The sequence below is a fragment of the Diaphorina citri genome, unplaced genomic scaffold (assembly GCF_000475195.1).
Source record: "Diaphorina citri unplaced genomic scaffold, Diaci psyllid genome assembly version 1.1 scaffold728, whole genome shotgun sequence".
NCBI classification, from domain to species: Eukaryota; Metazoa; Arthropoda; class Insecta; order Hemiptera; family Psyllidae; genus Diaphorina; species Diaphorina citri.
Genome location: NW_007378161.1, coordinates 22,253 through 33,986, shown reverse-complemented (window position 1 = coordinate 33,986; position 11,734 = coordinate 22,253). Strand labels below are relative to the sequence as shown.

Here is an 11,734-nt window from a genome sequence, read left to right as displayed (position 1 = left end):
GGTGGTTGCATAAAAATAGTATTTATGGGGTACTTCACCTGATAACTCGAGGGTGATTTTGTATTCGTGGTATTATCATACTGTGGTAGATCCAATAATTAACAATAGATATGTAAATAGTAAAATAGTTCATAGTCATTGATCAGTTTATTGCAGACTCAAATTTGTTAACCGCAATCAGGCATCTCCACTAATCTTATAAATGTTGCATATTGCATAATTAAAATAGAAAAAGGAAAATGATTACAGGGTGGTTGCATAAAAATAGTATTTATGGGGTACTTCACCTGATAACTCGAGGGTGATTTTGTATTCGCGGTATTATCATATTGTGGTAGATCCAATAATTAACAATAGATATGTAAATAGTAAAATAGTTCATAGTCATTGATCAGTTTATTGCAGACTCAAATTTGTTAACCGCAATCAGGCATCTCCACTAATCTTATAAATGTTGCATATTGCATAATTAAAATAATACACGGCATTCATACAAATATGTAGGCAAAGCAACGAAGAAATTTTTGGTACACATTTTATTTTACGCAATTTATTAGGTACCTACCTAATATATCTCTGAAACATAAAGGTCATTGTCCAATGTTAAAAAGCTCATCCTTATACTTCATAGATAATCTGGCTAAAACGTTCCTTTAACAGCCTTTAGGCCCAGGTTTCCGTTTGCAGTCTTCCTTCTCTCTCCATTTGTTCGACATATTGTTTTGCTTTCTCTTCATCTTGCAATTCCAAAGTGATAACTTTCACCAGGACCTCTCTGACAGCAGTTGGCATATCGTTAGCATTACCAGCTATGAGAACAGTAGCCTGGTGGGAGCAGATGAGATCTTGAAGGAGTGGCAAATGACGAGACATTACGTGTTGAACATAGCTGAAAATAATAAATCTATATAAATAAAATTGTAGATTTGTCTGTACATAATTAAAATAATACACGGCATTCATACAAATATGTAGGCAAAGCAACGAAGAAATTTTTGGTACACATTTTATTTTACGCAATTTATTTGGTACCTAATATATCTCTGAAAAATAAAGGTCATTGTCCAATGTTAAAAAGCTCATCCTTATACTTCATAGATAATTTGGCTAAAACGTGCCTTTAACAGCCTTTAGGCCCAGGTTTCCGTTTGCAGTCTTCCTTCTCTCTCCATTTGCTCGACATATTGTTTTGCTTCCTCTTCATCTTGCAATTCCAAAGTGATTGTTTCCACCAGGACCTCTCTGACAGCAGTGGGCATATCGTTAGCATTACCAGCTATGAGAACAGTAGCCTGGTGGGAGCAGATGAGATCTTGAAGGAGTGGCAAATGACGAGACATTACGTGTTGAACATAGCTGAAAATAATAAATCTATATAAATAAAATTGTAGATTTGTCTGTACATTGCTTAGAATAGTGAAATTTTTAGTTATTCTTACTCCTTATGCATCCACGATTCCAAAAATCACATTAGAAAAATTTCTGTCTGTGTGTATGTCTGTCTGTCGCACTAAATAGATGTGTGCGTGTGCGTGTGTGTGTGTGTGGTGTGATGGGTGTGTGTGTGGTGTGTGTGATGTGATGGGTGTGTGTGCGATGGATGTGTGGTGTGATGGGTGTGTGTGTGATGAGTTTGTGTGTGTGGTGTGTGTGGTGGTTTTGTGGGTGGGTGTGGGTGTGATAGTGGTGTGCGTGTGTGTGATGGTCCCGTACAAAGGACGGGTCAACCACTAGTAATTCCAATAGGTGCTGGTCAACACCAGAAAGTAAGTACAATACGAGTACAATTTTTTGTCAATGGTGGAAATCGAACCCGGGACCTTCTGCATGGCACGCGACTGCGTTACCAATGGGCTAATGGTTTCATTTGTTTTTTGTTTCATACGAAATTGAACACTTACATTTTCTCTTCTTGGTCTCTAGAGAAGGCCGTATACAAGGTCAGCTGATTGGCCTGGATAGCGTTCTGCCATTCTTGGTTGAAATAGAAATCCGCCCCTTGATTACGACATCCGAAAAACAAGTGAAGTCGCTGCGCGCTGGCAGTTTGGTTGGATATTCTCGTGTGAATGTAGCTTCGGAATGGCGCTATCCCAGTACCTGGACCTACCATTATCAGAGGACGCTCCTGAGTGAAGAAAGAAGAAAAGTTGGGTTTGTTATGTAGCTGCAAGTTTATTTTTATTATTATTATTATTTTATTTTATTATTTTTTTTAAGCAGAACTTTTTTGTTGTTGAATTTATTAAAGTTTAGAAGTTCGACAGAAATCGAACACAGAATAAGAGATAGCCAGCCGTTCCGAGAACAAAATTCATCTGTCTCGCATAAAGTTGGCCGGGAATCGTACCCGCAACCTAGCGCTTACAAGGCAGGCGCGCTACCCTCTAAGCTAGGCTGGCAACTACCTACATATTTCACTTCACCTAATTAATGACAGAGAACACTACCCTAAAAAAGATAAATAGCGCTTACCTCGTTTTTAGGAAAGACAAAGGATCCCCGCTTGATAGAAATGGCCACGGAGTCTCCAGGGTTTAAAGCGGCCAGATAATTGGAACACAGACCATAGCGTGGAGCCAACATTTTGGTCTTGTACTTGACAATGGCAACTAGTAAGTGAAGCTCACCACTATGGGTCTGTCACAAAAAGAGATAGAAACATAATGATACAAAAAACAAACCTCTTGAAAAAATAAATAAAATAGGATCCCTAATAGGTGGAACTTTACTGCTAAAGTAAGTACCTGTTTGCGAATATTCCTGTGGGATTTATAGTTTTTTTATGGTATACTTAATGACTGTAAAAGCCCTACTTCAAAATTAAATTACACAAGAGAAAATAACCAAAAAGAGATGCAATATCCACTGATTTCAAATTTTTACTTTCAGTCAGGCACGTTTGTTTACTTTTTATAGTGTGAAGCTAGCAACTAGCAAGACCAACATTTGGAACTGATAAGGAAGGTCTTTTCACACGATGCTCTATGAGTATACTGGGTAAAGGAAGGTCTTTTCAGACGATGCTCTATGAGTATACTGGGTGTTACAAAATTCTGTTAATTATAATTTTTTCATACTGGTACCTATTTACTCTTGCAGTGCACCTCATGCCTCATGTACCTATTATTATTATTTAATAACGTCCGATATTGATAGCAAAATCCTATAGTTTTTTCGACACAATAAGTGAAGCTCACCACTATGGGTCTGTCACAAAAAGAGATAGAAACATAATGATACAAAAAACAAACCTCTTGAAAAAATAAATAAATAAAAATCGGATAATCTTTCTCAACAATACACAATACATACTTCGACACAAAGAACAAACAAAGGTTGATTTTGTTACATAAGCTTTTGCTCATTTCAATCCAGTGTTTTTCGTTCACATTTCTCTCATAATAGGATCAGGTAGGACTATTCTCAGCCGCATCGACCTCCTCCTATACCAGGAATGCCATCGCGCATAATGTTTGAGTCCAATGTAGCACAACCAGGACAAAACGATCGTATCAACATGGGCGACGAACGAACACAAACCTACAGTAGTCAGGGAAAGTCCAAGTCGATTGGGCACATCTGAACTGAAGATTTTCATCGAATTCGAAAAGATGTACTGATACGAGGATATGTTCATGAGGAGGGTGAAGCAAAAGAACGCACACATCGCGCCCAAATCCATCCACATCTCTTGCATTTCGTTGTCAGTTTGTCGAAGCCAGGTTAGGAACGACCTGAGTTTTGTCTCCATGGGTTTCCTCTCTGTAATGAACTTGAACTGACAGAGATCACAGCTGTCACTGCCACACTCCTGTAACCATCGCTCCATGCATGTAACATGTACGTGGGCTATGGATCCTCTACATTGGCAGATTGGCAGTAGGTTCTCCTGACTAGTACCGTAACAGATGCGGCACATAGTCCCATCTATACCATCATCCGAATTCTCCAGTTGTCTGATTACCTTGTCAAAGATAATACTTCTTATAGAGTCCAAGGAAAATGCGCTAGGAGAATGGGGTTGTGTCCTTTGTGCTTCATTTTGACTTGAAATGGAAGAGGTTCGTTGTACACACTCATTGGTTTGTTGTGAATTATTTTCTATAGCATCGTCACTGGTGGTATTGGTACCACGCTCAAGATGCTCACTGGTCCCAGCAGTTTCAATCTGGTCGCTTTCATTGTCCACGTCACGAACCAAATACAATCAAAAAACTTTATTTTTCAGATGATAAAAATCTCGCACAAGGGAAATAACAAACTAAATGGCAGTGAAAGAGAGGCAACACAGGAGACGAGGGAAAGGGAAAAGTTATCTTTGAAAATATTATGTAAATAAATAGAAAACGATACGTAGGAAGTATACATGATATGTGGAAGGTAAATAGATGCACAGAGTATGTATTACACTGATTACACACTCGTTATACAGGGTGATTGCAGGCTGTAATAAGACATGTCTCTGCGTGGAGGTTGTCGATTACCAATCACCACAAGCAAAAGTAAAATTTTTAGACAGGAAGAAAAGATATCCAGTCTCTCTAGTTACCAGACGTAGCAAATCTAATAAATAAAAATCGGATAATCTTTCTCAACAATACACAATACATACCTAGTTTGTTAGGTGCTTTTCTCTCAAAATCTCATGTAGGTACACATTTTGTAGGTAATTTTTTCTCCACTCTTAACAATTCCGTCATTGTAGGTTTTCGGGAAGTCTGTGAGCATTTCTAATACAGTTCTCTTCGGTCCAAGAGCCCATTTTAAAAGGCTTAGAAGTAGGGGCAAACAGGCCTAAAAGTTGGCTTAACCTTATACAAATCTACGAAGAGTCCTGCAAGTTTACCTTGGGAGAAGATGCAATAGAGAAGTAGGTAATTTTTTCTCCACTCTTAACAATTCCGTCATTGTAGGTTTTCGGGAAGTCTGTGAGCATTTCTAATACAGTTCTCTTCGGTCTAAGAGCCCATTTTAAAAGGCTTAGAAGTAGGGGCAAACAGGCCTAAAAGTTGGCTTAAGCTTATACAAATCTACGAAGAGTCCTGCAAGTTTACCTTGGGAGAAGATGCAATAGAGAAAGCACGAGGTCTGATGGGGGAGAATAGTTCAAACAAATATTCCACAGGAACAGCCCGGGTAGCATGCGGGAAGTCAGTGAGCATTTCCAGTACAGTTCGTTTTGGTCTGTGAGCATAGTTGAGCAGATCGGTCTGGCCTTCGGCTGATGTAAACTCGGTTAGCTTTTCCTGTTCTAATTCACTCGGTGTGAAATGGGCGAGGACTTCGAACGCGTAGCGTTTCGGCGTGGCCTGAGAAATAAAGAGAATGGATTTTTACTTTATTAGCAGTGAAAATGGCCTAATAGTCAACTCCGAGCATTTGAAAACAAGAAGAACTTTATTAGTACAATAAACTGAGGGAACTGTAGAATTCACTCGGAAGAAGGCTCCAACTTAAAAGAAGGCATCAATTTAGAATTCAAAGCTATGTGTTTTCGGTTAGAAATGGTAAAGAGTGAGTGGGCTTTTAAGAAAGAATCACTCTTTTCGGTGGACTATTCAGTCAATGATTTTAGTCCTAATTCCTATACCTATACGGAGTTAAAGAGTGAGGTCTCGGAAGAAGGCTCCAACTTAAAAGAAGGCATCAATTTAGAATTCAAAGCTATGTGTTTTCGGTTAGAAATGGTAAAGAGTGAGTGGTCTTTTAAGAAAGAATCACTCTTTTCGGTGGACTATTCAGTCAATGATTTTAGTCCTAATTCCTATACCTATACGTTGAAGAGTGAGGTTACATATTTTAGGATCTAACTCATTCACTGAGTCTTATATTGATAACAACCAAGCGAAAAAAAAAAAAAAAAAAAAAAAAAAAAAAAAAAAAAAAGAATAAAAAAAAAAAAAAAAAAAAAAAAAAAAAAAAAAAAAAAAAAAAAAAAAAAAAAAAAAAACAGTCCAGCCCATTCCTAAAGGTACTCAACTAAAATAACTTCCTTACATTCAAATCCCAATAGAAGGTCGCCAACTGTTCCACACTCAAAGGCTTTCGCAAGGCGTAAGGCACGGGCATATACTGATTCTTCTGAACCACTCTTAGCCTAGACGAGGGGGTCAAAGGTTTATCACGGTCTTGTAACAGTTCGAGACATTTTCGTACAGAGGAGTGTCTATTGTGAGGGTGTACTAGAAGTACATCGCCCGGACTATATTGTAACGTGGCAGGGAGCTTGAGCTTGATATGACGCACGTCCTGGGAATAGAGAATACGTAGGAATTAAGAGTAATATCTCTAATATTATTTGTGGTAAAGGGAGCTTTTTCACAACCTTTGTGGATATCACAGCATTTCTAAGTGCCTCCTTTGCAATCGACTTCCATATTTCAATAATCTTTTCACACTTCTAATGCCGCCACTGATCGCTACTCGATCAAAGTAGCTACTCACGAGACTGAGTGCACCCCGAATTCCAAGCACAAAGCCGAAAAAACATAAAATAAATGTTTCAAATAAATTAATATAATTATACCTAATGTTTATGTTTACCTACTTGGAAGTGTGAATTGAAAAAAAAAAAAAATCATAATTTCACAAATGGCTTTTCTCTTACTCAATTTTTACATTTAGCTTCTGGGATTCAAACCACAATCCCTTTAAAGATATTATATCCAATATCTTGGCAAATGTGAGTACTGGTACTGATAAGAACAATAAGCAATAACTGACAAAATTCTCATGTAATATGAGAAATTTTAAAACAGACTTACAGCCAAAGCAGGTTCACACAGGACCGTCATTTCTTCTCTTTGTTCTTTAACATAGCCAAAATCTGCTTGTCTGTAGAAAGTGTCAAATTGAGCAGCTTTTGATTTGACCCAGCCTTTATGCTCTCCAGGACACAGAGGATAAGAGTAGGCAGTGTGTTGATTACAGTGAGGTTCATAGCCCCAACATCTATCCGTCTTCACAACACCCTGGAAATGAAAATGAAAAGATTATGAAGCATCAATTAGACACTGTCTCCACATGTTTGATTATATTCAATAAAACACTTTCAACATTACTACTAATTTTTTTCTTGGGGGATAAACACCTTTCCTCCTTGCCTTGGGGGAAAAACTCCCCTCTGAACTTACTAAGGGATGGAGAGTAAAAATTGTTGTAGGTATTTGAGATTTTTTTTTTCTCTTGTAACTACAAGGAGTTCCCAAGCATGGAGTGGGAGAAGATCATTAAATGGGTGATTATTGATAAATGGTAGAAACATACCTGATAAGGACACTTGCTTGAGTCCTTGCATTGGTCAAGTGTTTGTGGGAAATAGTTGAAGTAGTATTCCACTTAGAATAGTGAAATTTTTAGTTATTCTTACTCCTTATGCATCCACGATTCCAAAAATCACATTAGAAAAATTTCCGTCTGTCTGTCACGCTAAATAGACCTTTAGTTATCCTCTTTTCACGTAAAAACGGCTAGACCGATGAAACTTTTTGTGGTTGTTAAGCAAAGTACTCGGGTGACATAGGCTACTTAAAATTGTCACATTCCATCTTGATTCAAAATGGCGACGGTTCAAAGTTATGCCTATCCCCGGTCGTGTAGTGGTCAAGACTCTGGTCTAATAATCAGGATGATGTAGGTTGAATCCCAGCCCAGGTATGGAATTTTAGCCTCAACACGACTCTCAAAGGACAGATTGTTTGTTCTATGAATAGAACCAGGGATAAAAATGAATATAATAAAGGGGAAAGTATCAATAACTTTATGATTTTGCCTAATAAGTCAGGGGTATCTATTTGGGAGTTAAGGATCTTGAAAAAGGTAATGGTGTCGTACAGTGTTCAACGATTAGAACTCAGTTTGAACTCTGGTTGTGATCCTGGCCATAAGAGTTTTATATTCATACGAAATTGAACACTTACATTTTCTCTTCTTGGTCTCTAGAGAAGGCCGTATACAAGGTCAGCTGATTGGCCTGGATAGCGTTCTGCCATTCTTGGTTGAAATAGAAATCCGCCCCTTGATTACGACATCCGAAAAACAAGTGAAGTCGCTGCGCGCTGGCAGTTTGGTTGGATATTCTCGTGTGAATGTAGCTTCGGAATGGCGCTATCCCAGTACCTGGACCTACCATTATCAGAGGACGCTCCTGAGTGAAGAAAGAAGAAAAGTTGGCATAAAATTGGAATATTGCTTTAAAGAAAATAATAACTAGATAAGTCAGATAAGAGTGACTAGTAAACCAACAAGTGTCCCCCAAAAATCAAATTTAATCTGTTGTGCACCTGTTGTCTAATAAGAATTTTCAACATCATTAGAATCATATGGATGAAGAAACTATTGATACCTAAATGACAGAGATATTGTGAAGTTCTCACTGAGAACTACCTGTCTAGCACAAATTTTTACCCTAGATGCTTTCTTTTTAAACTTACTTGAATTTTAAATGAACTGGTCTCACATGGGATATGTTAGGAATGTATGTGTAATAAAAGGCAATATATAAAAAAATTGATATCCACAATACAGAAGCACTGAGTAGCACAAGCATGCTACTATGAAAGATCTTTTCCCACACATTTTGAAGCTCTTTGATGGACCTTTGTTTTAAAAGTTCAGTTCTACGATTGATGAATTGAGACACAAAATTCTTCATATTTAAACCATGAACTGAAACAAAAAAGTTCATATAATATATATTAAACTCTTAGTGATAATGATAAAGCAGAGCCTTTTCACAACTTAAGTGGGTATCACAACATTCACACCATTACTAAGTGATTCCTTTGCAATCAACTTCCTGGTTGCAACTTGATAAAGCTACCTACTCCATTGTCTTCACAATACTGAGTGCACCACAAACTCCAAGTACAGAGCCAAGAAAACTTCGACCCCAGTGGGAATCTACGGTTGAACATAAAAGTACTTTGGATGTGCATTTACATTTACCCTTTATTTTTCCTTTATTACACCAACTTTAGACATTTTTCATGCATCTACAATACTTAAAGTTTCCCTTTTTTTGCCCTAAACGTTTTTTGTTCGTTTTTGGGCTTGATTCCATTTTTTTTTTTTTTTTAGTTTGAAAGCGAACTTAGGAGGAAGACGGGATTTTTACCCAAAAGAAGTAAACTAGGTAATTAAAACTACAAAAAAAAGTCATTGGACTCCATTTGATACCATCGCGGCACAGACAGACAAACCAAGGGCACATTGGTCAAGCAAGGTTCAGACCTCACTCGTTAAGTTATACATGTGATATTACAGTGATTATGTTATGTTACATGTGATTATGTTACAGTGGATCAGGATGGTACGGTTGAGACCCTAGCAATGAAAAACAACTGTCAGGTAGTCATGACAACAAGCAGTGTGAAGACGCTTCTGAACAATCTTGGTGAGAACCATTATGCTGCTTCTTGGATGCTACCTGTTCATATTAAACTCATCACGGACCCTAGTACAGGTAAAAGGAAAAAAATCCTTCCCAACTTAATACACGCAGATAAATTTTGTGGTTTGACTTGGACTCGTACGAAAAACCGTTCGACCCGAATCTGTCACGTTAGCTAGTAAAGTTGCCCACTGACTGAGGTAAAGAAACTTTGAGAAAAGTTGCCTGATTAGGTTGAATATTCTAATTTGAGTCATTTCCTTAATGTTCTTTTCACTTTCTTTATGTTCAACATTATCTTTTCTATATTTAACAGGCTTAGAGAAGAAAGTCATATTTGTAGACAAAAAACTCGCCCACAAACATCTGACCAAAACTGAGAAGATGTTTTGGTTTGGGAAAATCGCGGCCAAAAAATTCTGCTACGACTTTAGCCAACAAATCAAATCGAATGATACGAAAGGACCAAAACCAAAGAACAAACGTACCAGAGCCACTGATGAAACGAGTGATGAGAATGTTGACAAAATAGAAAACACACACAGTGACGATACTAAAGTAAATGACCCTTCTAAGCATAAAGATATGACCAAAATGAATGAGGACCTTGATTATGAAAATATCAATAAGACAAATGAATCTCTCCCGCAGTCTCTGCACTCTGTGTATTTCTTATGGTGATTTGAGCGATCAAAAATTGATCATATCTCAGGATCGGTTTAGATTTTCGCAAAATCCTTTCTTATTGCACACCTAGACCATAAAAGGAATATTCCTACCAAATTTCAGCTTTCTAGGTGTTGTGGTTCTCGAGATAGAGCGATCAGTGTGTGAACTATGAAATGTGAACTGTGAATGAGATCTTGTTCTTATAATATAAGATTATGTCACTGGAAAAGCCATAGCCACCCATCCGAATAGCGAATACCCACCATATTTATGCAACATTGCTTAATTTCTATGATCCTGGCTGGTTTTGGCCCGTCCCAAGCGAACATCTACCGGCGAACCTTTTTCTTCCAGAGCTCGTGTGAAAAGTCCTTAAAATACGCCTCTTTTGAAAATACGCCCAATCACATGGCTATGGATGTAAACAAAAACTTGGCGGTATATTTTGAAATTTGAAATTTTCGTTGTTCGAAAAATCGAGTTGCAGGTTGCAGAACTTGCTCAACTTGTTGAACTTGCAGGAGTTGCAGGTTGCTGTTGCCTGGTGCAGACTGTTTTAATTTAGAAAATGGACCCAATAAATTTGCCTGAAAGTGAGCCAAAGGAGAACAAATACACCTTATTGGACCAGTACAATGATATGTTACAACAAGAGTAAGTATCTCCCACCTGACTTACCTCCTACTGATAACTGCTTTGGTTTTCTGTCAAACAATCTGTATAATTTATTTTTGCCTAACTACATACATTTTCTCTCAACAGGGCCCAAGAAGATCATGAGTTCTTCACCAACAAATATTATGTGTCTAGAAAACACAATGCTGGAAGTTTATTCAATGATGATTCAGAGTTCCTGACCTATGTAGTTGTCAACAATCAAATAGCTTTAGATCAGTACATCAAGGATCAAAAAAAGAGACAGAATGTGCTAAAGAAAGGGAAAATCAATGTTAACTATGTAAGTACCTAGATTATTATACAGCTATGTGTGATCTAAGACTGTGGCCTGGCATAATTTAGATTACATACAAGGTAAAAAAAAAAACTGAATGTCACATATATAAATAATCAAATATTGCTACAATATTTGGCTTTTCCTAGGTGGTAGAACATAATCATCCTAACACAAATTGTAATGTATGTCTTTTAAATTCTAGGTTAAAAATATTTTGTACAAAAGATAACACATTATTTTTGAACTTTCTATTTTCAGAATCATGAGTTCAGTAACAAGTATGTGCCAGGGAAAAGGACTGCCATTTGTCCCAAGACTTCATGCTTATCAAGACCTCAGATGACTGCTGCCTTTTATCAGTACAAGAAACATAAACTAATTGAGAAGGTAAGTGTACAGCCAGAGAGGATTAGACCTAAAGGCAGACCTACTCTGATATGATAAAAGGTTTCATTTGGACATATGGTTAAAACTATCATCTGCCAAAATATGGTGTTTTATCTGTATCATAACTAATGCACCAAAATAATGAAGGCCATGCATGTTTCAGAGTTTCCTATCCCAAATTCATGAGGAGAATGAAGAATTCCAGGCCTACATTCAGACTATGTGGAGGAATGGAAACTACCAGAGAGCCATGGATATTCACCCTGATGTACAAATTATCATTGACAATTACTGGCAGGTAAGGTCATCCTCAAAAAAAAAAAAAAAAA

At 37.4% G+C, this 11,734-nt stretch overlaps 3 protein-coding genes across 3 annotated transcripts in view; 2 read left to right on the top strand and 1 right to left on the bottom strand.

Moving 5' to 3' along the window:
• Positions 1-970: 970 nt before the first annotated feature.
• LOC103511576 (NADPH-dependent diflavin oxidoreductase 1) lies at positions 971-8,134 on the bottom strand. Its single transcript, XM_017445039.2, has 10 exons — positions 7,923-8,134; positions 7,653-7,705; positions 7,270-7,340; positions 6,768-6,974; positions 6,551-6,556; positions 6,001-6,252; positions 5,058-5,312; positions 2,476-2,640; positions 1,902-2,128; positions 971-1,356 (listed from the first exon to the last, which is right to left on the bottom strand). Exons 1-10 carry the CDS (start codon positions 8,132-8,134, stop codon positions 1,131-1,133), a joined length of 1,674 nt encoding a protein of 557 aa, XP_017300528.2. The 3' UTR covers positions 971-1,130.
• Positions 8,135-9,277: 1,143 nt separating this feature from the next.
• On the top strand, positions 9,278-10,623 carry LOC103511575. Its single transcript, XM_008476299.2, has 3 exons — positions 9,278-9,466; positions 9,711-10,050; positions 10,551-10,623. The coding sequence occupies exons 1-3, from the start codon at positions 9,334-9,336 to the stop codon at positions 10,621-10,623; spliced, it is 546 nt and encodes a 181-aa protein (XP_008474521.1). The 5' UTR covers positions 9,278-9,333.
• The window catches only part of LOC103511574, a gene marked incomplete in the record, with an annotated part of 7,083 nt that continues 5,864 nt past the window's right edge, over positions 10,516-11,734 (top strand). The window contains 4 exon segments of the mRNA XM_008476298.3: positions 10,516-10,717; positions 10,826-11,021; positions 11,277-11,405; positions 11,569-11,703. Of these exon segments, the coding sequence (XP_008474520.1) occupies positions 10,632-10,717; positions 10,826-11,021; positions 11,277-11,405; positions 11,569-11,703 (546 nt within the window).

Coding starts and splice junctions, on each gene's coding strand:
- LOC103511576 (XM_017445039.2), bottom strand. CDS start 8,134: ATGGTAGGTCCAGGTACTGGGATAGCGCCATTCCGAAGCTACATTCAC. Junction 6,975..7,269: donor CAAGCAAGTGTCCTTATCAG/GTATGTTTCTAC, acceptor TTTCATTTCCAG/GGTGTTGTGAAGACGGATAG. Junction 1,357..1,901: donor AGAGACCAAGAAGAGAAAAT/GTAAGTGTTCAA, acceptor TATTATTTTCAG/CTATGTTCAACACGTAATGT.
- LOC103511575 (XM_008476299.2), top strand. CDS start 9,334: ATGAAAAACAACTGTCAGGTAGTCATGACAACAAGCAGTGTGAAGACG. Junction 9,467..9,710: donor CATCACGGACCCTAGTACAG/GTAAAAGGAAAA, acceptor TATATTTAACAG/GCTTAGAGAAGAAAGTCATA. Junction 10,051..10,550: donor GAATCTCTCCCGCAGTCTCT/GCACTCTGTGTA, acceptor ATCGAGTTGCAG/GTTGCAGAACTTGCTCAACT.